At 36.6% G+C, this 27,712-nt stretch overlaps 1 protein-coding gene across 1 annotated transcript; it reads left to right on the forward strand.

The window, feature by feature from the left end:
- Positions 1–27,471, forward strand: LOC139875848 (uncharacterized). The gene is made up of 4 exons (XM_071863141.1): positions 1–573; positions 906–1,870; positions 27,142–27,148; positions 27,256–27,471. The coding sequence occupies exons 1-4, from the start codon at positions 1–3 to the stop codon at positions 27,469–27,471; spliced, it is 1,761 nt and encodes a 586-aa protein (XP_071719242.1).
- Positions 27,472–27,712: the final 241 nt, after the last annotated feature.

A 27,712-nucleotide genomic window follows, 5' to 3' on the forward strand; every position in this document is an offset into this window, starting at 1 on the left:
ATGGGTAGAGGTGTAAGACAAGGCGACCCATTATCCTCGTTTCTTTTCATTTTAGCCGCGAAAGGTCTCAATATTCTCACAAAAGCCGCGGTTGATCGGGGTCTTTTCAAAGGGATTGAAATTGGAAAAGATAAAATCATGGTGTCCCATCTTCAATATGCGGATGACACTATGTTCTTTAGTGAGTGGTCTAAATCTAATGCACGAAACCTCATCAACATTCTAAAGTGTTCTGAACTAGCATCGGGGCTAAAGGTAAATTTTCATAAAAGTTGTGTTTATGGTGTGGGAGTAAATCCGAATGAAACCGAAGGATTAGCTTCTCGGATGGGTTGTAAAGCTGGAAAATTTCCCTTCATCTATCTCGGCCTCCCTATTGGTGCAAAAATGAAGAAAATAAGCGATTGGGATCCGGTTATTGATAAATTTAAAAAGAGACTATCGGATTGGAAAATGAGAACGTTGTCTTATGGTGGTAGATTGGTTCTTTTAAATTCGGTTCTTAATAGCCTTCCATTGTATTATTTCGCACTTTTTCGTGCCCCGCCTTGTGTGCTTAAGCTTCTCGAGAATGTGAGACGTACTTTCTTTTGGGGTGGGGATTTTTTGAGTTCGGGATCCAAAATTACTTGGGTTAAATGGGCATATACTTGTATGCCTTACTGGATGGGGGGGGGGCTTAATATTGGTTCTTTAAAAGCCAAAAACCTTGTTCTCTTGGGCAAATGGTGGTGGCGGTTTAAATCCGAAACCAATAGTCTTTGGACCAAAATTATTAAAAGTATTTATGGAATTGATGGTGGCTTGAGGCTGGGTGATGGGCGTGCTCATTCCTCGACCTCGAGTGTGTGGTATAACATCATTATTGCAGGTCGTCAGATTGATAAATTAAATGTTCCTTCCAGCACTCGTTCAACAACCCGATTGGTGATGGAAGAAACACTTTGTTTTGGAAAGATATTTGGTGCGGCTCCACGTGTTTTAAAGATTTATTTCCAAGGATTTTCCGGCTTGAAACAAACCAAAATGTTTCGATCAGAGAGCGAATCTTAGTTCCAGCAGCAAATTCTGATGCGGTTCCAACGGAGACGAAAATCCCTGAGGCAGTCTCTTCTGCCAATGTTGATGCAGCTCCTCCCGATGCAGTCACTCATTCGTTTACAGCCCCTACAAATGCAATCACTCCTTCGTTTGCAGCCTTCGTTGCCTCTGCAAATACGGCCGATTTATCTACTGATTTTTTTGCAGGTATCACAGATCCAGAACCTCCTGATCCTATGAGGACAACAACTCCAACAGCTCAACATAACTCGATCATATCAGATTCTTCAGTCTCTAATGACCAATCGTTATTATTTCTTTGGAACTGGTCTCGGGATCCAACTGGAAGAACATTGGATGAGTTAATTGAGGGAGAGAATTTGATTAAATCTATTCATTTTGATTTTGAATCACAAGATCATGTAAAATGGTCTCTCGCGAATGATGGTGTGTTTACGGTTAAAAAGTTGTCTTCCTTACTTGATGATCATATACTTGGCACTCCTTCTACTCCTCCACGCATGACATTGAGGAATAACCTTGTCCCAAAAAAACTTGAAATATTCGTGTGGAGGGCTTTGAGGTGTAGAATTCCGGTGCGGATCGAACTAGACAAACGGGGCATCGACCTTCATAGTGTTCGTTGTCCTGTTTGCGATGATGATCTTGAATCGGTCGAACATTTGTTTTTCAATTGCAAAGAATCGTTGGACGTGTGGAATCGTGTTTACAAGTGGTGGAACTTTGGCTCTTGCTCTTTCTCAAATACTTGTGATATTCTCCATGGGAAATCTACATGTAACATGACTCCCCTCGGGAAAAAAATTTGGCAAGCCGTTTGTAGTGACCCGAACTTTTCCGAACCTTTCTATGATTATATGTTTAATGAAAACTATATTTACATGATTAAATGTTTCCAACATGTTAAGCAATCAAACTTGTTAAGACTTGGTTAATTGAAACGGAAATTTTGTAAACGTCTGATTACCCAGTTTGACCAATGATTCACGAACGCTATAAGTTGTATATGACATGATGATACATAAATGAATAAATATATATGTTTAACATGATATAATGATCATCAAGTATCTCATTAAAAATAGTAACAATAAGTTATATACTTAAAAAGGAGACTATTGACGTATGAAACTCGAAACGATACATATAACGATTATCGTTATAACCACGTCTTACTAAGTATATATGAAGCATATTAATACATTATTATATTTTATATAACATGATAATATTATAATTAAATATATCATTAAGTGTATTAACAATGAACTACATAAGTAAAAACAAGACTACTAACTTAGGGATTTCGAAACGAGACATATATGTAACGATTATCGTTGTAACGACATTTAAATGTATATATAATATTAAGATATATTAATATATCATAATATCATGATAATATAATAATTTAAAATCTCATTTGATATTATAACTTTGGGTTAACAATATTTAACAAGATCGTTAACCTAAAGGTCTCAAAACAACACTTACATGTAACGACTAACGATGACTTAACGACTCAGTTAAAATGTATATTCATGTAGTTTTTTAATATGTATTCATACACTTTTGAAAGACTTCAAGACACTTATCAAAATACTTTTACTTAACAAAAATGCTTACAATTATATCCTCGTTCAGTTTCATCAACAATTCTACTCGTATGCACCCGTATTCGTACTCGTACAATACACAACTTTTAGATGTATGTAATATTGGTATATACACTCCAATGATCAGCTCTTAGAAGCTCATTTGAGTCACCTAATACATGTGGGAACCATCATTTGGCAACTAGCATGAAATATCTCATAAAATTACAAAAATATGAGTAATCATTCATGACTTATTTACATGAAAACAAAATTACATATCCTTTATATCTAATCCATACACCAACGACCAAAAACACCTACAAACACTTTCATTCTTCAATTTTCTTCATCTAATTAATCTCTCTCAAGTTCTATCTTCAAGTTCTAAGTGTTCTTCATAAATTCTACAAGTTCTAGTTACATAAAATCAAGAATACTTTCAAGTTTGCTAGCTCACTTCCAATCTTGTAAGGTGATCATCCACCTTCAAGAAATCTTTATTTCTTACAGTAGGTTATCATTCTAATACAAGATAATAATCATATTCAAACTTTGGTTCAATTTCTATAACTATAACAATCTTATTTCAAGTGATGATCTTACTTGAACTTGTTTTCGTGTCATGATTCTGCTTCAAGAACTTCGAGCCATCCAAGGATCCGTTGAAGCTAGATCCATTTTTCCCTTTTCCAGTAGGTTTATCCAAGGAACTTAAGGTAGTAATGATGTTCATAACATCATTCGATTCATACATAAAAAGCTATCATATTCGAAGTGGTAAACTAGTAATCACTAGAACATAGTTTAGTTAATTCTAAACTTGTTCGCAAATAAAGTTAATCCTTCTAACTACACTTTTAAAATCAACTATACACATGATCTATATCTATATGATATGCTAACTTAATGATTTAAAACCCGGAAACACGATAAACACCATAAAAGCAGATTTACACCGTCGTAGTTACAACCGGGGGCTGTTTTGGTTTGGATAATTAAAAACTATGAAAAACTTTGATTTAAAAGCTATATTTCTGGGAAAATGATTTTTCTTATGAACATGAAACCATATCCAAAAATCATGGTTAAACTCAAAGTGAAAGTATGTTTTTCAAAACAGTCATCAAGATGTCGTTCTTTCGACAGAAATGACTACCTCTTTTAAAAATGACTTGTAACTTGTATTTCCGACTATAAACCTATACCTTTTCTGTTTAGTTTCATAAATTCAAGTTCAATACGAAACCGTGGCCGCTTAAATCACTCAAAACGGATTAGAAACGAAAAAATGGCGAGCAAAACAAAATTGGTAAAAACTACTCATTTTAGCTACGTGAAAATTGGTAACAAATCTATTCCAACCATAACTTAATCAACTTGTATTGTATATTATGTAATCTTGAGATACCATAGACACGTATACAATGTTTTGACCTATCATGTTGACACATCTATATATATTTTGGAACAACCATAGACACTCTATATGTGAATGTTGGAGTTAGCTATACAGGGTTGAGGTTGATTCCAAAATATATATAGTTTGAGTTGTGATCAATACTGAGATATGTATAAACTGGGTCATGGATTGATTCAAGATAATATATATATCGATTTATTTCTGTACATCTAACTGTGGACAACTAGTTGTAGGTTACTAACGAGGACAGCTGACTTAATAAACTTAAAACATCAAAATGTATTAAAAGTGTTGTAAATATATTTTGAATATACTTTGATATATATATGTACATATTTTTTATAGGTTCATGAATCGACCAGTGGCCAAGTCTTACTTCCCGACGAAGTAAAAAATCTGTGAAAGTGAGTTATAGTCCCACTTTTAAAATCTAATATTTTTGGGATGAGAATACATGCAGGTTTTATAAATGATTTACAAAATAGACACAAGTACGTGAAACTACATTCTATGGTTGAATTATTGAAATCGAATATGCCTCTTTTTATTAAGTCTGGTAATCTAAGAATTAGGGAACAGACACCCTAATTGACGCGAATCCTAAAGATAGATCTATTGGGCCTAACAAACCCCATCCAAAGTACTGGATGCTTTAGTACTTCGAAATTTATATCATATCTGAAGGGTGTCCCGGAATGATGGAGATATTCTTAAATATGCATCTTGTTAATGTCGGTTACCAGGTGTTCACCATATGAACGATTTTTATCTCTATGTATGGGATGTGTATTGAAATATGAAATCTTGTGGTCTATTATTATGATTTGATAATATATAGGTTAAACCTATAACTCACCAACATTTTTGTTGACGTTTTAAGCATGTTTATTCTCAGGTGATTATTAAGAGCTTCCGCTATTGCATACTTAAATAAGGACGAGATTTGGAGTCCATGCTTGTATGATATTGTGTAAAAACTGCATTCAAGAAACTTATTTCGTTGTAACATATTTGTATTGTAAACCATTATGTAATGGTCGTGTGTAAACAGGATATTTTAGATTATCATTATTTGATAATCTACGTAAAGCTTTTTAAACCTTTATTGATGAAATAAAGGTTATGGTTTGTTTTAAAATAAATGCAGTCTTTGAAAAACGTCTCATATAGAGGTCAAAACCTCGCAATGAAATCAATTAATATGGAACGTTTTTAATCAATAAGAACGAGACATTTCAGTTGGTATCAGAGCGTTGGTCTTAGAGAACCAGAATTTTGCATTAGTGTGTCTTATCGAGTTTGTTAAGATGCATTAGTGAGTCTGGACTTCGACCGTGTTTACTTGAAAAATGATTTCTTAACAAATTTTGTTGGAAACTATATATTTTTAACATGTGAATATTATGTGATATATTAATCTCTTAACGTGTTTGATATTATGTGATAGATGTCTACCTCTAGAACAAGTCCCATTGACTCACCTAATAACAATGAAGAGTCAAATGTAAATTGGAATGATTCGTGGACTGATTCACAAGTTCCCGAAGAGGAACCGGAAGAAGAGTCGGAACCGGAAGAAGAATCGGAACCGGAAGAAGAAATAGAACCAGTGGGGGAAATAATAAAACGGTTAAGTAGAAGAAAATCCTTAACCAACCGACCAAAGTTAATTATGGTCAATGGTGTTTCTGCCAAGGAAGCAAAGTATTGGGAGGATTACCAATTCTTCGATGAATCAGATCCCGACAAGGATTCCGATGATGTTATAGAAATTACCCCAACACAATTTAATAAGGCAAAAGAGAACAATAAGAGAAAGGGCATAAAAATAGAGAAATTTGATTCCAAACCCGATGAACTTTATATGTATCGTCAACATCCGTATTTCTTAAGTTGTGACAATAACCCGGGAACCTCTAAACCACCAGGTTTTTCTAAACCAATGTGGAAAACGACGGCTCGTATTAGGGGAACATCATATATCCCTAGAAACTTGGCAAAACGAACCAAAACCGAAGAAGAAGAAATGAGCGAGTCGGAATAAGATAGTTGTATTCGTGTGGTGTAATATATGTAATATAGTGTGCTTATGCTTTATGATATATGTAAAAATTGCTTGTATTAATAAGTATTTTTTTTTATGAATCTAACTCTTGTCTATTTTACAGTATAAAAACACAAAATGGATAGACAACCCAATATTTTAAGAGACCTACCCGGAGACATGATTGATGAAATCTTGTCTAAAGTCGGTCAGAATTCCTCGGCATAACTATTTAAGGCGAGATCAGTTTGTAAGACATTCGAAGAACGTTCCAAGAATGCCTTGGTTTATAAAAGGCTTTCGTTCGAAAGATGGGGGATATCACATTGGGAAATCCATAAGTTACGATGTGTTTACTTTGACGCATATATTGCTGGGAACCCAAATGCTATTTTACGCAACGGGTTAAGAAATTATTTTGACTCAATATATCCAAATATAGGACTTCATGATTTAGAAAAAGCGGCTAACATGCAACATAAAGAAGCATGTTATGCTTACGGGTTAGTAATGTTCGCTTCTCACCAAAGTGAGAACAAGAACATCGGGCTACAACTATTAAACAAAACGTTCCCACAAGTGACGGAGTCGGTAATTGGGGTAAGAAATGAGGTTTTTAGATTGATACAGGACTGTTGGACATTACGTAACCCTCGTCCCTTTGACGACGTTACAACACTCTGTCTTATCAACGGCCATAACGGTTATGTTCCACAAGACCAAGGATGGGAAGTAGTCCTAGTAAAACCAGAATGCATGACTTGTTTCTGGACGTATGAATTACGTGTCTTTATTGCCTTTGCTGAACGACTTGTGTACTAGCTAGAATTATCTTCATAACTATCTTGTATCAAAGTTATTGTGTGCTATATTTCATGCTTTATGTAAAATAAGCGGTATTGTAAGTTTGTAAAATATTGTATAAAAGTTTGAACGCGAAATATTATTATAATCAGTTTTTCATATAGAATTGTAGTAGTTGAATTGTATATTAGCTACTAAGTATGAACTTAACGGGTAGGTACTACCCGAATTTAAACTTATAAAACGCTAATATGAAGAAAAAGCTTTTATAAATGAGTTCATATTATGCTACGAAATACTATTAACTACTCTTAATATTCTGTATGATTAACTTGTTCCATTTGACTATTTTGAAGGAAATGGCACCGACTACTCGACACACCGTGAATATGAATGAAGAGGAATTCCGTACTTTTCTAGCTTCAAACATAGCCGCAGTACAGGCTGCGCTACATACCAACAATAACCTTGGATCTAGCAGTACAGGAAATCGTGTAGGATGCACCTACAAAGAATTCACTGCCTGCAAACCTTTGGAATTTGATGGAACCGAAGGACCGATCGGATTGAAACGGTGGACCGAGATGGTCTAATCGGTGTTTGCCATAAGTAAGTGTACTGAAGAGGACAAAGTGAAGTACGCTACGCATACCTTCACAGGTACTGCGTTAACATGGTGGAATACCTATCTAGAGCAAGTGGGACAAGATGATGCTTACGCACTACCGTGGTCAGCATTCAAGCACTTGATGAACGAGAAGTACCGTCCCAGAACCGAGGTCAATAAGCTCAAGACAGAACTTAGAGGGTTACGAACCCAAGGATTTGATATTACCACGTATGAAAGACGATTCACAGAATTGTGCCTATTATGTCCGGGAGCGTTCGAAGATGAGGAAGAGAAGATCGACGCGTTTGTGAAAGGATTACTGGAAAGAATCCAAGAAGATATAAGTTCACACGAGCCCGCCTCCATACAACAGGCATGTAGAATGGCTCACAAACTAGTGAACCAGATTGAGGAAAGAATTAAAGAACAGGCGGCTGAAGAGGCCAATGTGAAGCAAGTCAAAAGAAAGTGGGAGGAAAACGGTGATAAGAATCACCAATACAACAACAACAGCAATTACAACAATAATCGCAACAACTATCCCAATAATCGCAACATCAATCGCAACTACAACAAACGGCCTAACAACAACAACAACAACAACAACAACAACAACAACAGCAACTACAACAATCATCCCAACAACAATAACAACCGCAACAACAACAATAATCAGAAGCAGCTATGCCAAAGGTGTGAAAAGTATCACTCGGGGTTCTGCACCAAATTTTGCAACAAGTGTAAAAGAAATGGTCATAGCGCGGCGAAGTGTGAGGTCTACGGACCAGGGGTTAACAGAACGAAAGGAACAAATGGTGTCGGAACGAGTAATGGTGGAGCAAGTAGTGTCGGAGCAAGTTATGCCAATGTAGTTTGTTATAAATGTGGAAAACCGGGCCACATTATTAGAAATTTCCCGAACCAGGAGAACACGAATGGACAAGGCTGTGGAAGAGTTTTCAATATTAATGCGACAGAGGCACAGGAAGACCCAGAGCTTGTTACGGGTACGTTTCTTATTGACAATAAATCTGCTTACGTTTTATTTGATTCGGGTGCGGATAGAAGCTATATGAGTAGAGATTTTTGTACTAAATTAAGTTGTCTATTGACGCCGTTGGATAGTAAATTTTTACTCGAATTAGCAAACGGTAAATTAATTTCAGCAGATTATATATGCCGGAATCGAGAAATTAAACTGGGTAGCGAAATATTTAAGATTGATTTGATACCAGTAGAGTTAGGGAGTTTTGATGTAATAGTTGGCATGGACTGGCTGAAGAAGGTGAAAGCAGAGATCGTATGTTATAAAAATGCAATTCGCATTGTACGTGAAGAAGGAGAACCCTTAATGGTGTACGGAGAAAAGGGCAACACGAAGCTACATCTTATTAGTAATTTGAAGGCACAAAAACTAATAAGAAAAGGTTGCTATGCTATTCTAGCACATGTCGAGAAAGTACAAACTGAAGAAAAGAGCATCAATGATGTTTTTGTCGCAAAAGAATTTCCCGATGTATTTCCGAAAGAATTACCGGGACTACCTCCACATCGATCTGTTGAATTTCAAATAGATCTTGTACTAGGAGCTACACCAATAGCTCGTGCTCCTTACAGACTCGCACCCAGCAAGATGAAAGAACTGCAAAGCCAACTGCAAGAACTATTAGAACGTGGTTTCATTCGACCAAGCACATCACCATGGGGAGCTCCTGTTTGTTTGTCAAGAAGAAAGATGGTACATTTAGGTTGTGTGTTGACTACAGAGAGTTGAACAAACTTACCATCAAAAACCGTTATCCACTGCAGAGAATTGACGACTTATTTGATCAACTACAAGGCTTGTCGGTTTATTCGAAGATCGATTTATGCGAGTAAAGGAGGATGATATTCCAAAAACTGCTTTTAGGACGCGTTATGGTCATTACGAGTTTATGGTTATGCCGTTTGGATTGACTAACGCACCAGCTGTGTTCATGGACCTTATGAACCGAGTGTGTGGGCCATATCTTGACAAGTTTGTCATTGTTTTCATCGATGACATACTTATTTACTAAAAGAATGATCAAGAGCACGAAGAACATTTGAGTAAAGTGCTAGAAGTATTGAGGAAAGAAAAAATGTACGCTAAGTTTTCAAAGTGTGCATTTTGGTTGGAAGAAGTTCAATTCCTCGGTTACATAGTGAACAAAGAAGGTATCCAGGTGGACCCGGCAAAGATCAAAACCGTTGAAAAGTGGGAAACCCCAAAAACTCTAAAGCATATACGTCAATTTTTAGGATTGGCTGGTTACTACAGAAGATTCATCCAAGATTTCTCCAAAATAGCAAAACCCTTGACTGCATTAACGCATAAAGGGAAGAAATTTGAATGGAAGGATGAACAAGAGAAGGCGTTTCAGTTATTGAAGAAAAAGCTAACTACGGCACCTATATTGTCATTGCCTGAAGGGAATGATGATTTTGTGATATATTGTGACGCCTCAAAGCAAGGTCTCGGTTGTGTATTAATGCAACGAACGAAGGTAATTGCTTATGCGTCTAGACAATTGAAGATTCACGAGCAAAATTATACGACGCATGATTTGGAATTAGGCGCGGTTGTTTTTGCATTAAAGACTTGGAGGCACTACTTATATGGGGTCAAAAGTATTATATATACCAACCACAAAAGTCTTCAACACATATTTAATCAGAAACAACTAAACATGAGGCAGCATAGGTGGATTGAATTGTTGAATGATTACGACTTTGAGATCCGTTACCACCCGGGGAAGGCAAATGTGGTAGCCGACGCCTTGAGTAGAAAGGACAGAGAACCCATTCGAGTAAAATCTATGAATATAATGATTCACAATAACCTTACTACTCAAATAAAGGAGGCGCAACAAGGAGTTTTAAAAGAGGGAAATTTAAAGAATGAAATACCCAAAGGATCGGAGAAGCATCTTAATATTCGGGAAGATGGAACCCGGCATAGGGCTGAAAGGATTTGGGTACCAAAATTTGGAGATATGAGAGAAATGGTACTTAGAGAAGCTCATAAAACCAGATACTCAATACATCCTGGAACGGGGAAGATGTACAAGGATCTCAAGAAACATTTTTGGTGGCCAGGTATGAAAGCCGATGTTGCTAAATACGTATGGGAATGTTTGACGTGTTCTAAGGTCAAAGCGGAGCATCAGAAACCATCAGGTCTACTTCAACAACCCAAAATCCCGGAATGGAAATGGGAAAACATTACCATGGATTTCATCACTAAATTGCCAAGGACTGCAAGTGGTTTTGATACTATTTGGGTAATAGTTGATCGTCTCACCAAATCAGCACACTTCCTGCCAATAAGAGAAGATGACAAGATGGAGAAGTTAGCACGACTGTATTTGAAGGAAGTCGTCTCCAGACATGGAATACCAATCTCTATTATCTCTGATAGGGATGGCAGATTTATTTCAAGATTCTGGTAGACATTACAGCAAGCATTAGGAACTCGTCTAGACTTGAGTACTGCCTATCATCCACAAACTGATGGGCAGAGTGAAAGGACGATACAAACGCTTGAAGACATGCTACGAGCATGTGTTATTGATTTCGGAAACAGTTGGGATCGACATCTACCGTTAGCAGAATTTTCCTACAACAATAGCTACCATTCAAGCAATGAGATGGCTCTGTTTGAAGCACTTTATGGTAGAAAGTGAAGGTCTCCGATTTTTTGGAGTGAAGTGGGGGATAGACATATTACGGGTCCGGAGATAATACAAGAAACTACTGAGAAGATCATCCAAATTCAACAACGGTTGAAAACCGCCCAAAGTCGACAAAAGAGCTACGCCGACATTATAAGAAAAGATATAGAATTTGAAATTGGAGAGATGGTCATGCTTAAGGTTGCACCTTGGAAAGGTTTTGTTCGATTTGGTAAACGAGGGAAATTAAATCCAAGGTATATTGGAACATTCAAGATTATTGATCGTGTCGGACCAGTAGCTTACCGACTTGAGTTACCTCAACAACTCGCGGCTGTACATTGTAACATCCCGCCTTTTTCCATTTACTTTTCCGTTTAACTATTTAAGTTCCGTTATATGTTCATAACACATCTCGTTAATACGCGTTTGAATTATCTCGTTTAGGTAATTCCCGTACCCGGTTCCTAAGTTGAGGGACTAAAGTTGCCAAATGGAGAAAGAGATGACTAGGTCAACTAGTCAACTCTTTCCTCTCCATTCATTCTATCACCTCCCCCAAAATAATACTTCACCTTTTCCTCTCAAACCCTCAAACCTTCAATCATCATCTAAATTCGTTCAAGGAGGATTCGATCAAAACAAATTGCATATTTGAACTCCTCGTGATCTCCTCTTCGTTTCCATACCGATTTCATCAATTTTGGGTAACTTTCTAAAATCACTAATTCTTGTGTTCTTGAGATTTTTAAGTTATAAGGTTGTTAATTAGTGTCTATGGCTCGAGTCTAGTTTGTTTATGTGATTTGTATGCTCGTTTTTGATATTTTGATGTAACTAGTTCATATTGAAAGAATGCTTGCTTAATCTTGAGTTTTAGGTGTTCATATGTTGTTGAATGATGAAAGTTCATGTTTTAATTGTGTTCCTAACATCACTAGCTTCAAATTGGTATGTAGGTTGACATGGATTAGTTTCATATGCAAGATTGTTGAATTTGTGATTTTGGATTAGGGTTTGATGAGCTTTACATGAACTTTTGATGCGTCAAATGCTATGAGATATTGTGGTTAAGTGTTTTGTTGCAATGTGTGTTTGATTACCTTCGAAACGGCATAACGTACATGTAAATTGGTTGCCCGAATCATAAAATGCGTTTTTGGAACTTAAACTTTGATTATGAATGTTTAATTACAGTTTTTGGTTGTTGTAAGTGGAAGTTTGATTGATGAAATGTACTTAGTTGTATTCCTCGTCAAAATACCTTTCCAACGATATATAATAGGCATTATAAGTGTTTGCGGGTCAAGAGTTGGGTTGGAAAAGGTTTTGGCTCGTGCATACTTTGGAAAAACAGAATCAGACCTGCACAGAGGGTGGCGCGGCGCGCCCCTACCCCGCGCGGCGCGCCAAATGGCCTGGCCAGAATTCTGTCCAACTTGGTCAATTTTTGAATAATGTTTGGCATGCTACGCACCTCCGATTAACATGTAACTTGGCCAACATGCTCATATATGATTTCTAAGATTAGAAAAATAGTTCGGAACCCGACCCGAACGTGTTGACTTTCGTTGACTTTGACCGACCAAAGTTTGACTTTTTGTCAAACTTAACCAAATGATTATGCAACCTTCCTAACTTATTTATATACTTGTATCTTGCATGAAACTTGGCAATTTGATTTCACATGCTAAATAATCGAGTCGTAACGAGCCATAGGACTAATTGAACATCTTTGACCTATCGTGTTTACCGTTATTGATACAACCTATTGTTTAGGTCAAGACTAGCATTGTTCTTTGCACACGTTTACTTGTTGAAGTACTTTACTACTCGTGCACTCAAGGTGAGATCATAGTCCCACTTTTACTCTTTTTGAACTTATATTTGGGATGAGAAAACATAAACGATTCTTTGAACTAAGTGAACACAAGTACAGGAAAACAAACATTCTACATACGAGTTTAGAACAAAATCCTCAATTCGATTATCATTAGTTACACTTGCCGGGTGTAAGCGAGAACTTATGTTGTATGGATCCATATGGGTTTGACAAACCCTCATTCAAACGGTTCGCTACCGTTTACGAATGAAATATATTTTCGAGAAACAGTGTATGTTCTAGCACTAAGTGATGGGGTTCAATGGAAGGAAACGTTAAGCATTGATAATTGGGTGCTCGTGAAACAAACTTTTGGAATGTATTACTATTATTTCATTGATGCAAATCTTGTGGTTCACTTGTACTTACTTACTTAAACCTATGATTTCACCAACGTTTTCGTTGACAGATTTCTATGTTTTTCTCAGGTCCTTGAACGATACATGATACATGCTTCCGCTCATTATTTGATACTTGCATTGGATGTCGAGTATATGTGCATTTCATGGAGCGTCTTTTGACCTTACTTTAAACCGTGTCGCCTAGATTTCATTCGTATTATAACGTTGTAACTTAACTATTGGTTGAACAATTCTTGTAAACTTTGGGAACAATCTTTATTTTGAAATGAAGGCGACATATCTTTTGGTCAAACGTTGTTTTAAAGACTTATGACCACGTAACGGGACCTAAGTAGACGGCGCCGTCAATGACGATTTGGTCGGGTCGCTACAGATGGTATCAGAGCGTTGGTTGTAGGGATTTAGAGTTCATTAGTGTCAACCCCGAGTCATAGGGTACATTGGTGAGTCTAGACTACAACCGGCATATAGACTTGAAGTAGGAATTACTTGACTACTTGTGCATTTATACTCGAACGTTTCTACTCATATCTACTCTTAGTTCATCTTAATCTCACGTTGTTTAATTTGATTGACACGCCACCTTGACTATATGAAATGATGTCGAATGCACATATGAATTAGGGTAATATAATTTCCGGGATTATATTACGGTGACTCGTATGAACGTTCCGACATTATGACATAAAGAATTTAAGGCGAGTCGGAAAAAAAAAAAAAAAAAAAAAAAAAAAAAAAAAAAAAAACTTCTCTTTATCTTTATTCTATATCACGGTTAGTATTATTGAGAATACTAATCAATGATATTCTTGTGTCTTGAAGGAACAATGGCTCCTCGTCGTGTACGCCGCAATGAAACTCCCGAACAAGCTCTCGAACGGATGATAGCTACCGCCGTAGATGCGGCCATGGCCGGTCACTCATCCAACAACAATAATAATAACAACCACAACAACAACAACAACAACAATGGAGCCGGAAACTCAAACGAGGGATGCTCCTATAAAGCTTTCATGGGGTGCAAACCTCACACTTTTGATGGAACCGGGGGACCGGTCGTGCTCACCCGATGGTTTGAGCAAACGGAAGCCGTCTTTAGCATAAGCGGTTGTCGGGACCAAGACAAGGTCAAATACTCCACTCACACTTTCTCCGGAATTGCTCTAACATGGTGGAACACCTATGTTCAATCGGTGGGTACCGATGAAGCTCATGCCCTCTCTTGGGCCGACCTAAAGGAAAAGATGATTGTTGAATATTTTCCGCGCGAAGAAACCCGAAAGCTTGAGGAAGAACTAAGAGCTTTGAAAGCGGTCGGAAACGACCTTAAAGCTTATAATCAACGCTTCGCCGAACTATCCTTGATGTGTCCTAATCTTGTTAACCCCGAATCTCAAAGGATTGAGCTCTACATGCTCGGTCTTCCAAAAAGCATCAAACAAGGGGTGATGTCATCCAAACCCACTACTCATCAAGCCGCTATGAACATGGCTCGCCAACTAATCGAAACGGTTGACGAAATCGTAGTTCTGGCACCTAAAGCCGAGGATAAATCGAGCGGCAACAAAAGAAAGTGGGAACCCTCCCAATCAAGCAACAACAACTTTGCTAAGAAGCCTTACACCTCCGACGGCAAGAAAGGTTATGCCGGGAACCTACCTCTTTGCAACAAATGCAACAAACATCACTTTGGCGAATGTAGTAAGATAATTTGCCACCGGTGCCAAGGAGTTGGTCATAAGGCCAACGATTGTAAAAGTGCCACTCCCGTCGCTCGAAAGTGGCCCAATGCACCAAAGACGGGCACTTGTTACGAATGTGGCCAAACGGGTCATTATAGAAATGCATGCCCGAAAAGGAAAGATAACACCAATACGCGCGGCCGAGCTTTCAACATCAACACCGAGGAAGCCCGGGATGACACTGAACTAGTCACGGGTACGTTTCTTCTCAACAATTCTTATGTCTCTTGCTTATTCGATTCGGGTGCCGATAAATGCTTTGTATCCAAGACTTTGACTCATTCTTTTAGCACTCCACCTCTTCCATTAGATACCACTTATACCATTGAAGTAGCTAACGGAAAACTATTAAGTGCCGACACATATTACCGGGGGTGTACGTTAAACATTTTGGGTAAGGAATTTGAAATTGACTTGATACCCATGGAACTAGGAAGCTTTGATGTAATAATCGGTATGAATTGGTTAGTCAAAACGAAATCTCACATTCTTTGTGATCTTAACGCAATCCGAATTCCTATCGAGAATGGTGAACCTTTGATTGTTTATGGCGATAAGAGTTGCACCAGACTCAACCTCGTTTCGTGCCTTAAAGTTAGAAAACTACTTCGTAAGGGTTGTTTTGCGATCCTTGCCCACGTTAAGAAAGTCGAGTCCGATGAGAAGCACATCGATGATGTGCCAATTGTTAGTGACTATTCCGATGTATTTCCCGATGAATTGCCGGGTCTTCCGCCTCATCGACCGGTTGAATTCCAAATCGATCTTATTCCGGGAGCCGCACCCGTAGCGCGTGCACCATATAGACTCGCTCCATTTGAAATGCAAGAATTGCAAAGTCAAATCCAAGAACTACTTGATCGTGGTTTTATCCAACCTAGCCATTCACCTTGGGGCGCTCCGATTTTGTTTGTTAAAAAGAAAGACGGATCCCTACGAATGTGCATTGATTATCGCGAACTAAATAAATTGACGGTTAAGAACCGATATCCTCTTCCTCGCATCGATGACCTCTTTGATCAACTACAAGGGTCTTGTGTATATTCGAAAATCGATCTCCGCTCGGGTTATCATCAATTGAGGGTTAAGGGGGAAGATGTCTCCAAAACCGCTTTCCGAACTCGTTATGGTAGTTATGAATTCCTTGTCATGCCATTTGGTCTCACTAACGCACCGGCGGTGTTCATGGATCTTATGAACCGCGTGTGCAAACCGTATCTCGATAAATTCGTTATTGTGTTCATCGATGACATATTGATCTATTCTAAAAATGAAGAAGAGCACGAACAACATCTCCGACTTGTGCTTGAACTTTTAAGACAAGAACAACTCTATGCCAAATTCTCCAAGTGTGAATTTTGGTTAAAGGAAGTTCAATTTCTTGGTCATGTTGTAAGTGACCAAGGTATTAAAGTCGATCCAACGAAAATCGAAGCCATTAGCAAATGGGAGACTCCTACTACTCCTACTCACATTCGTCAATTTTTGGGTCTCGCCGGGTACTATCGTAGATTCATCGAAAATTTCTCTTTGGTTGCACGTCCTCTAACCGCCTTGACTCACAAGGGAAAGAAATTCATTTGGGCGACCGAACATGAATCCGCATTCCAAATCTTGAAAACGAAGCTAACCACCGCTCCTATCTTGTCACTTCCCGAAGGCAATGATGACTTTGTTGTATATTGCGATGCCTCAAAACATGGTTTTGGGTGTGTATTGATGCAACGAACGAAAGTCATTGCTTATGCTTCTCGACAACTCAAAATTCATGAACGAAACTATACGACACATGACCTCGAACTCGGAGCCGTTGTCTTTGCACTTAAAATGTGGAGACACTATCTTTATGGAACCAAGAGTACTATCTTCACCGATCACAAAAGTCTCCAACACATTTTCGATCAAAAGCAACTAAACATGAGACAACGACGGTGGATTGAAACTTTGAACGATTACGATTGCGAGCTTCGTTACCATCCCGGGAAGGCAAATGTAGTAGCCGATGCCTTAAGTCGAAAAGAAAGAGTGGTGCCTCTCCGTGTCCGAGCTTTAAACATCACCATTCACACCAACCTTAATAGCCAAATTCGGGTAGCCCAAGATGAGGCTCTTAAGGATGAAAACATCTCTCTCGAACACTTGAACGTCCTCACCTCTCGATTCGAAGTTAAAGAAACCGGACTCCGATATTTCGCCGGAAGAATTTGGGTGCCTAGTTATGGGGACCTACGAAGCCTTATTTTAGATGAAGCCCATAAGTCACGATACTCGATTCACCCCGGTGCCAATAAGATGTACCACGACCTTAAACAGCTATATTGGTGGCCGAATATCAAAAGGGACGTAGCTACTTATGTTTCCAAGTGTTTGACATGTTCCAAAGTCAAAGCCGAACACCAAAGACCGTCCGGACTACTTCGACAACCCGAGATCCCGCAATGGAAGTGGGAAGGGATAACGATGGATTTTATCACCAAACTACCAAAAACGACGGGCGGTTATGATACCATTTGGGTTATTGTTGACCGTCTCACCAAATCCGCACACTTCCTTGCCATGAAAGAAACGGACAAAATGGAGAAACTTGCACAACTTTACATTAAGGAGATCGTAGCCCGACACGGTGTACCTTTATCGATTATCTCCGACCGAGATGGCCGTTTCGTTTCTAGATTTTGGCGTACATTGCAAGAAGCGTTGGGAACGCGTTTAGACATGAGCACCGCATATCATCCTCAAACCGATGGACAAAGCGAACGTACAATTCAAACCTTAGAGGACATGTTACGAGCTTGCGTGGTTGATTTCGGAAAAGCTTGGGACAAGCACTTACCTCTCGCCGAGTTCTCTTACAACAATAGTTATCACGCGAGTATTAAAGCCGCACCTTTTGAAGCGCTATATGGCCGCAAATGTCGTTCACCTCTTTGTTGGGCCGAGGTAGGCGACGTGCAAATCACCGGACCCGAACTCATTCACGAAACCACCGAGAAAATCGTTCAAATCCGAGATAGGCTTAGGACGGCCCGAAGTCGTCAAAAGAGCTATACCGACAAACGACGCAACGATCTTGAATTCCAAGTCGGGGACCGAGTAATGTTAAAAGTCGCACCTTGGAAGGGTGTAATCCGTTTTGGGAAACGCGGGAAGCTAAATCCGCGGTATATCGGTCCTTTCGAAATCTTGGAGCGTATTGGAACCGTTGCTTATCGTTTAGATCTTCCGCCTCAATTGAACTCCGTTCATCCTACCTTCCATGTATCTAACTTGAAAAAGTGTCTTGCCGAACCCGATATCGTCATCCCTCTCGAAGAACTTACTATTGATGACAAACTTCATTTTGTGGAGGAACCGGTTGAAATTGTGGACACCTCCGTCAAGACATTGAAACAAAGCCGAATCCCGATTGTCAAGGTTCGTTGGAATGCCAAAAGAGGACCCGAGTTTACTTGGGAAAGACAAGATCAAATGCAAAGGAAGTATCCTCATCTATTCGTGAATTCGGAAACGCAAGATCTCGAGGAAGAAACAACGACTACTACGCCTACTTAAATTTCGGGACGAAATTTCTTTTAAGGTGTAGGTAATGTAACATCCCGCCTTTTTCCATTTACTTTTCCGTTTAACTATTTAAGTTCCGTTATATGTTCATAACACATCTCGTTAATACGCGTTTGAATTATCTCGTTTAGGTAATTCCCGTACCCGGTTCCTAAGTTGAGGGACTAAAGTTGCCAAATGGAGAAAGAGATGACTAGGTCAACTAGTCAACTCTTTCCTCTCCATTCATTCTATCACCTCCCCCAAAATAATACTTCACCTTTTCCTCTCAAACCCTCAAACCTTCAATCATCATCTAAATTCGTTCAAGGAGGATTCGATCAAAACAAATTGCATATTTGAACTCCTCGTGATCTCCTCTTCGTTTCCATACCGATTTCATCAATTTTGGGTAACTTTCTAAAATCACTAATTCTTGTGTTCTTGAGATTTTTAAGTTATAAGGTTGTTAATTAGTGTCTATGGCTCGAGTCTAGTTTGTTTATGTGATTTGTATGCTCGTTTTTGATATTTTGATGTAACTAGTTCATATTGAAAGAATGCTTGCTTAATCTTGAGTTTTAGGTGTTCATATGTTGTTGAATGATGAAAGTTCATGTTTTAATTGTGTTCCTAACATCACTAGCTTCAAATTGGTATGTAGGTTGACATGGATTAGTTTCATATGCAAGATTGTTGAATTTGTGATTTTGGATTAGGGTTTGATGAGCTTTACATGAACTTTTGATGCGTCAAATGCTATGAGATATTGTTGTTAAGTGTTTTGTTGCAATGTGTGTTTGATTACCTTCGAAACGGCATAACGTACATGTAAATTGGTTGCCCGAATCATAAAATGCGTTTTTGGAACTTAAACTTTGATTATGAATGTTTAATTACAGTTTTTGGTTGTTGTAAGTGGAAGTTTGATTGATGAAATGTACTTAGTTGTATTCCTCGTCAAAATACCTTTCCAACGATATATAATAGGCATTATAAGTGTTTGCGGGTCAAGAGTTGGGTTGGAAAAGGTTTTGGCTCGTGCATACTTTGGAAAAACAGAATCAGACCTGCACAGAGGGTGGCGCGGCGCGCCCCTACCCCGCGCGGCGCGCCAAATGGCCTGGCCAGAATTCTGTCCAACTTGGTCAATTTTTGAATAATGTTTGGCATGCTACGCACCTCCGATTAACATGTAACTTGGCCAACATGCTCATATATGATTTCTAAGATTAGAAAAATAGTTCGGAACCCGACCCGAACGTGTTGACTTTCGTTGACTTTGACCGACCAAAGTTTGACTTTTTGTCAAACTTAACCAAATGATTATGCAACCTTCCTAACTTATTTATATACTTGTATCTTGCATGAAACTTGGCAATTTGATTTCACATGCTAAATAATCGAGTCGTAACGAGCCATAGGACTAATTGAACATCTTTGACCTATCGTGTTTACCGTTATTGATACAACCTATTGTTTAGGTCAAGACTAGCATTGTTCTTTGCACACGTTTACTTGTTGAAGTACTTTACTACTCGTGCACTCAAGGTGAGATCATAGTCCCACTTTTACTCTTTTTGAACTTATATTTGGGATGAGAAAACATAAACGATTCTTTGAACTAAGTGAACACAAGTACAGGAAAACAAACATTCTACATACGAGTTTAGAACAAAATCCTCAATTCGATTATCATTAGTTACACTTGCCGGGTGTAAGCGAGAACTTATGTTGTATGGATCCATATGGGTTTGACAAACCCTCATTCAAACGGTTCGCTACCGTTTACGAATGAAATATATTTTCGAGAAACAGTGTATGTTCTAGCACTAAGTGATGGGGTTCAATGGAAGGAAACGTTAAGCATTGATAATTGGGTGCTCGTGAAACAAACTTTTGGAATGTATTACTATTATTTCATTGATGCAAATCTTGTGGTTCACTTGTACTTACTTACTTAAACCTATGATTTCACCAACGTTTTCATTGACAGATTTCTATGTTTTTCTCAGGTCCTTGAACGATACATGATACATGCTTCCGCTCATTATTTGATACTTGCATTGGATGTCGAGTATATGTGCATTTCATGGAGCGTCTTTTGACCTTACTTTAAACCGTGTCGCCTAGATTTCATTCGTATTATAACGTTGTAACTTAACTATTGGTTGAACAATTCTTGTAAACTTTGGGAACAATCTTTATTTTGAAATGAAGGCGACATATCTTTTGGTCAAACGTTGTTTTAAAGACTTATGACCACGTAACGGGACCTAAGTAGACGGCGCCGTCAATGACGATTTGGTCGGGTCGCTACATACATAACACTTTCCATGTCTCGAATTTGAAGAAATATTTTGCTAAAGAAGATCTCACTATTCTGTTGGACGAAATCCAAATCAATGAAAAACTTCAATTCATTGAAGAACCCGTTGAAATAATGGATCGTGAGGTTAAGAGACTTAAACAAAACAAGATACCGATTGTTAAGGTTCGATGGAATGCTCGTAGAGGACCCGAGTTCACTGGGAACGAGAAGATCAGATGAAGAAGAAGTACCCGCACTTATTTCCAGAAGATGAGCCAACACCTCCAATCGCTTAAAATTTCGGGACGAAATTTATTTAACGGGTAGGTACTGTAGTGACCCGAACTTTTCCGAACCTTTCTATAATTATATGTTTAATGAAAACTATATTTACATGATTAAATATTTCCAACATGTTAAGCAATCAAACTTGTTAAAACTATTGATGATGATATTTTTGGAATTTCTAAGTTCGATGGTTGATGAAGAAAGATTTTCCGCAAGATTTTAACATGACTTCGGAGCAAGATATTCTCTAAAGATTTCAACGGATCCATAATTATCTGGATTCTTTGAATATAGGGTATGGTCCTTGTATTTGTCCTTGGTCTCCTTCATGGTTAGCTCAATCCATTTTTCAGTTCCAAATTTTCTGAGCTTCTCCAACATATTATTCTTTATCATTAAACTTCCGACGATTAAGGTCTTTTACGGTTGTCTACAGTTTCTGCTGCTTCATTCAGCTTTTTCAACATTCATAGTATTGATTTGTAGACTGAGTGCTGTTCAGAATTTCAGAATGAAAGACCATAATTCTAAAAGATAAATGTTATACATATAACTGTTGATGTAGACATGCTGTGCATTTTCAAAGTACTGATTGCTGACTCCCGATAATTGGTATGGCAGTTCTCGTTACAAGATGCAGATGAGTATATGATGGGGTTTCAATGAATAAATAAAATGATTTGTCGGAGAGATTTAAACCAAGAAGCAACGAGGTTGCTGGTACGTCTGCTGGTAATATGGTAGAATATGAAAGGTTTCCCGGTAACAATAAAAGAGCACGCATATATATCAAAGTTATAATAAGGTTAATCCAAATGAAAAGTCGAAGTTGACTTGTTGGAGCTGTGATAAAATTTGCTAATTTGGAAAGGGGTTGCAAAGTTATTTTCGGTAATAACAACACCAAAGGAGCTAGCACAAATATGTGTTAAACGTTTACTCAGGTTTCTAGTGTTTTCAGATGCATAACTATATGCATAAGTTCTTCCTTTCGTAGATGAAGTACGGTTGGTTCATTCTCTAGATTGAGGTGTTTTCAAGAGTCATGAAAGGTTTGAATGCAGATTGTAATTGTCGAGATACAATGAGGTTTAAGATGAAATCAAGTGGCAAACTTGAAGAATTGTTTAGTTTCATATGTTATAATCAATATTTTAATTCATTTTAATTGTCCAATGTTGGTAGTCCTCAGTTGATAGTCCACAGTTAGCAATTCAATAATTCATATATAGTTTAATATATAATATTCGAATTAATTAATACGTATCGTGACCCGATATTTAAAGTGCGTAAAATAAATATAGAAATTAAATGACGATAAATAAAATTGTGAGAATGTAAATTGCGATAAATAAAGTGTAATTAATTAGCTGGGAACAATTAGCTCGGAACAGTTAACGTGGATTCTTAACAAAATTTCTCATAGTTAATTTGTTTGTTTCTAACAAATTTTATTTTGTCAAATGTTTCCTTCATTATGCCACTTGATTTTTGATAAATCAAAATCCAAATATAAAATTGGATGGATATGGTTATTCTGTGGTGAATCAGATTCGTATATCGGTGGATGTAAGTAGGATAATAAATGACCGTTGAATTAACTTCAAAGAATGTAGAGTGTAACCTATTAATGTGAGATCTAAATATTCCTCGGGTATTACCTACCCGTTAAAATATTTTCACCATTAACAGTTTGTACGCAAAAAAATTTTAATTACAATCTTTATGAAAATATATATATATATATATATATATATATATATATATATATATATATATATATATATATATATATATATATATATATATATATATATATATATATTTTCTTCAGATGTAATCATGGATTTAATGTGTCAATATGTTATTAAATTCATTTGATTTACCGTTTGAACAAGAATATATAATCTCTAAAACATTAGAGTTTACATAATCATCATGTCGAACGAAGATAAATGATGTAGAACATCATATAGAACGACGATTATACTCGAGGTACAGAATGAGATGTCGAAGCTGGTGATGCGGATGTTGTTGTTGGTGGTACTAATGTTGTTGGTGCTAAGGTTGGTGATGTGACTGGTGTTGGTGATACTGTTGGTGCTTGCAAACTGTGTACCGTGCTCTCTAAAGTTAACACTCGAGCTCGGAGTTCTTTAACTTCTTCTACTAACCCTGGTTGGTTATCAGTGTGATGTAGTGATTGGATATCTTCTCTAGTTCCGTTAATGGTAGTCTCAAGATGAAAAATTCTGGCAAAAAGGGTATAAACGGTGTTGCGAACAGGTTCGCCGGTGAGCGGGTCGAGTACTCCAAGGTTAGGTGGTAGATTCGATTCATGATATGGAGTACCTTCTTCCCTTCTCCATAGGGTGAGTATGTCGCGAACCCACCCCCTTTTTCTCCAGTAATCACGGTAGTTGATTGGTTGGTGTGCTCCTGTCACGCTGTCTTCGGAGTCAGAGGAACTTGGTCGATTCGTAGAGGCCATCTTACGCGATCTCAGGAAAGGTTTTTGGTACGAAGAATTTAGTGACAGCAATTGATGGTTGGATGGTATTCTCAATGCATAAATTACATAGATATCTATAGTACCAGTATCCCTTAAATTAAGGAGAAATTTACGAGAGATATCAGGCAAGGTCTACAGTAACAGATACGCTAAGATATGAATTGTCAGATACGCTAAGATATGAATTTATCTATACACTATTCATGCAATCAATGCAGTAATATGTGTCTAGACTATGAATGATAAGCAGGTAATTTTCTAAGGATGATAAGTAGATGATTTTTCGACAAAAATGATAAGCAAAACTTTAGATATGCAGACACGGTCGAAGTCTAGACTCACTAATGCCTCCTAACGACTTATCAGTTAGACACACTAATGCAGACCTGGTTCGCTAAGACCTCTGCTCTGATACTAACTGTGAAGACCCGTCCTAATCCATCCGGACGAAGTCCATATCGATTATAAACGATTCAAAATAGTTGATTACATCGCGAGGTACTTGACCTCTATATGATACATTTTACAAACATTGCATTCGTTTTTGAAAATACAATCTTTCATTACATCGAAAGTTGACGGCATGCATACCATTTCATAATATATCTAACTATAATTGACTTAATAATAATTCTGATGAACTTGACGACTCGAATGCAACGTCTTTTGAAATATGACATAAATGACTCCAAGTAATATCTCTAAAATGAGCAAATGCACAGCGGAAGATTTCTTTCGTACCTGAGAATAAACATGCTTTCAAGTGTCAACCAAAAGGTTGGTGAGTTCATTAGTTTATCATAAATAATCATTTCATAACTTTAATAGACCACAAGATTTCATATTTCAATTTCTCATAAACATACGGCCCATGCATAGAGACAAAAATCATTCATATGGATTGAACACCTGGTAACCGACATTCACAATATGCATATAAGAATATCCCCATCATTCCGGGATCCTCCTTCGGATATGATATAAATTTCGAAGTACTAAAGCATCCGGTACTTTGGATGGGGCTTGTTGGGCCCGATAGATCTATCTTTAGAGTTCGCGTCAATTAGGGTGTCTGTTCCCTAATTCTTAGATTACCAGACTTAATAAAAAGGGGCATATTCGATTTCGATCATTCAACCATATAATGTAGTTTCAATTACTTGTGTCTATTTCGTAAAACATTTATAAAAGTTGCGCATGTATTCTCAGTCCCAAAAATGTAAAGAATAAAAGGGGATCAAAGGAACTCACGCATATAAATATTGTAAAACAGTTAATAAAACATTTGCATGTATTCTCAGCCCAAAAATGTAATGAGTAAAAGGGAATCAAATGAAACTCACCTAATGTATTTTGTAGTAAAAATACATATATCTATTTCGAACAATGCAAGGTTGGCCTCGGATTCACGAACCTATATTATTCATATATATATTAAAACATATATTTGTAATCGAACAAATACATATATTATTATTAGTGATATACTTTTATATCAATAATTTATATATTTCATTATATATTCATTTTATATATTTTAAGAATATAAGTTTTGTTATGTTATATGTACTAAATACATTTTATTTATATATACCATTTGTTTGTTAAAACAGTATTTTTAATAATACTAAGATAATATTTGTAATGATAATATAATGATAAAGGTAATACTACTAATAGTTTTAATATTAAATCTTATAATAATAATAATAACAGTAGTTTTTAATAAAATGAAAAGTTTAATAATGGTAATGGTTCTGAGAATGATAATTTTAATCTTATAATACTTATTACTGAATAATAATAATATTTATAACTATCTTATTACTAATGGTAGTCTTAATAATAATACTTTTGTTACAAAAAAAATAATAAGTCTAAAATGATACTAATGCTAATATTACCGATAATTGTAATGGTTTATATTACTTTCTTGATATCTATAATAATAATTTTAATCATAATAATATTTATATTGATATTAATATTACTAATAATATCGCTAATAATACTTAATGACGTTACTTAATCAAAATGTTAATAATATTAGTGAGAGTATTTATGTTAACATAATGATAATAATAATTCATCTATTATTAGTTAATAAATATAATAATAATAGTAGTAATAACAATATTTTTAGTTATAACTTTACTTGTAATAATAATAATAATGATAATTGATAACTAATACTTATTAGTAATAATAATAATAATAATAATAATAATAATAATAATAATAATAATAATAATAATAATAATAATAATAATAATAATAATAATAATAATAATAATAATAATAATAATTGTAACACTAACAATAATAATAACAATAACCATAATGATGATAATAATAATAATAATAATAATAATAATAATAATAATAATAATAATAATAATAATAATAATAATAATAATAATAATAATAATAATAATAATAATAATAATGAAAATGGAAAACTACCTCAAAGGCCTTAAAAAAAATTTATGCCATCCCCGAGAATCGAACCCACGACCTCTCGCTCCCACGAACAGACAATTAACCGTAGGGCTGTTGCCCATTTTTCTGTTTTATGATCTCGCAGAAATTGATATAACCCGTATAATTTCCATTAGACCCACACTTAAGCCCGACTATGTAATTGGGTGTTCTTGGCCCAAGTGAAATTCACGGCCCAAATAAATAAATAAATAAATAAAAAACACAAGCCCAACTCCGTTGTCCTCCTTAAATCGATTGGCTTTCCAACTTCCCAATTTAGTTCAATCTTCCCCAAATCACACGACACCCCTAATATATCCAAGATCAGTTTCCCTAAAATCATATCATAAGATCAATTGATTTCATTTCCTAGACCTACACTTAAGAAGTTCTGTGAAAGAGACCGCGGCCAAGAACAACAACAACTCATTTTGTTTTGAACAGATGCGACGTGAGTGATGAACTTGAAATTCGGAAACTGAAATCCAAAACGCATCAGGTATAAATTTCTTCTTGAAACGTGTTTAGAAACACCCGTAATTAATTAATTTTTCCAGGAATACCTTATTGTTCATGAATTGAAAAGTGGATCGAAAGGCTTGGCTATTTCAGGCAGATGAACTCGAAGAACTGAAACTGTAGGATTTGATTATATGAAGTTGATATTTATGTTTTGATTTTTAGAATCTGAGATGAATTGAAAATGATAATTAAATTGATATGATTTCAGAAGCATTGGTGAATTGTGTTTTTTTTTTTTTTGTTTGATTTTTAATTTGAGTGTTTGATATAGTGAAATGGTAGTGTGTTTTTGTGTCGAGTTTGAAACAGGAAAAGGTAGTAGCAGCAACAATTATTTGACCTTGATGTTCGATTAATAACAGTAACAATGGAGTAGCAGTAGCAGGACTTATTGGTTCAAGCAGAAACTGTTACAGCTGTTGTAGCAGCTCAATGGTGTGATTCCAGCTGGTTCACGAAGAAGATACAAAGAAACAGTAAACAGAAAGCAGCAGGTTTCGATGGTTGTTGCAGATTAATGTCTGTAAAAGACTGCAGCAGCAGATATGGGTGTTTGATTAGAAAGAAGAGATGTAGCAGCGATGGTGGGTTTCAACAATAATGAAGATAGAAGGGTGAATGAATCCCTTACTTGTATTAATCAAATTATATTATGAATGTGGTGTAGATAGAATTAGTTGAGCCAAGAAGGAGAAGACAAAAATAAAATATAAAGCAGATGGTGATTTGTACCCGATAGTGATATGTAATAGAAAGTTAACTTTGAAATAGCAATTAAATCAATTAGACACTGATGTGGTAGCGGAGGGGTACGTGATAGTACTATATTTTACTACGAAATA

Source organism: Rutidosis leptorrhynchoides, chromosome 11, assembly GCF_046630445.1.
Source record: "Rutidosis leptorrhynchoides isolate AG116_Rl617_1_P2 chromosome 11, CSIRO_AGI_Rlap_v1, whole genome shotgun sequence".
NCBI classification, from domain to species: Eukaryota; Viridiplantae; Streptophyta; class Magnoliopsida; order Asterales; family Asteraceae; genus Rutidosis; species Rutidosis leptorrhynchoides.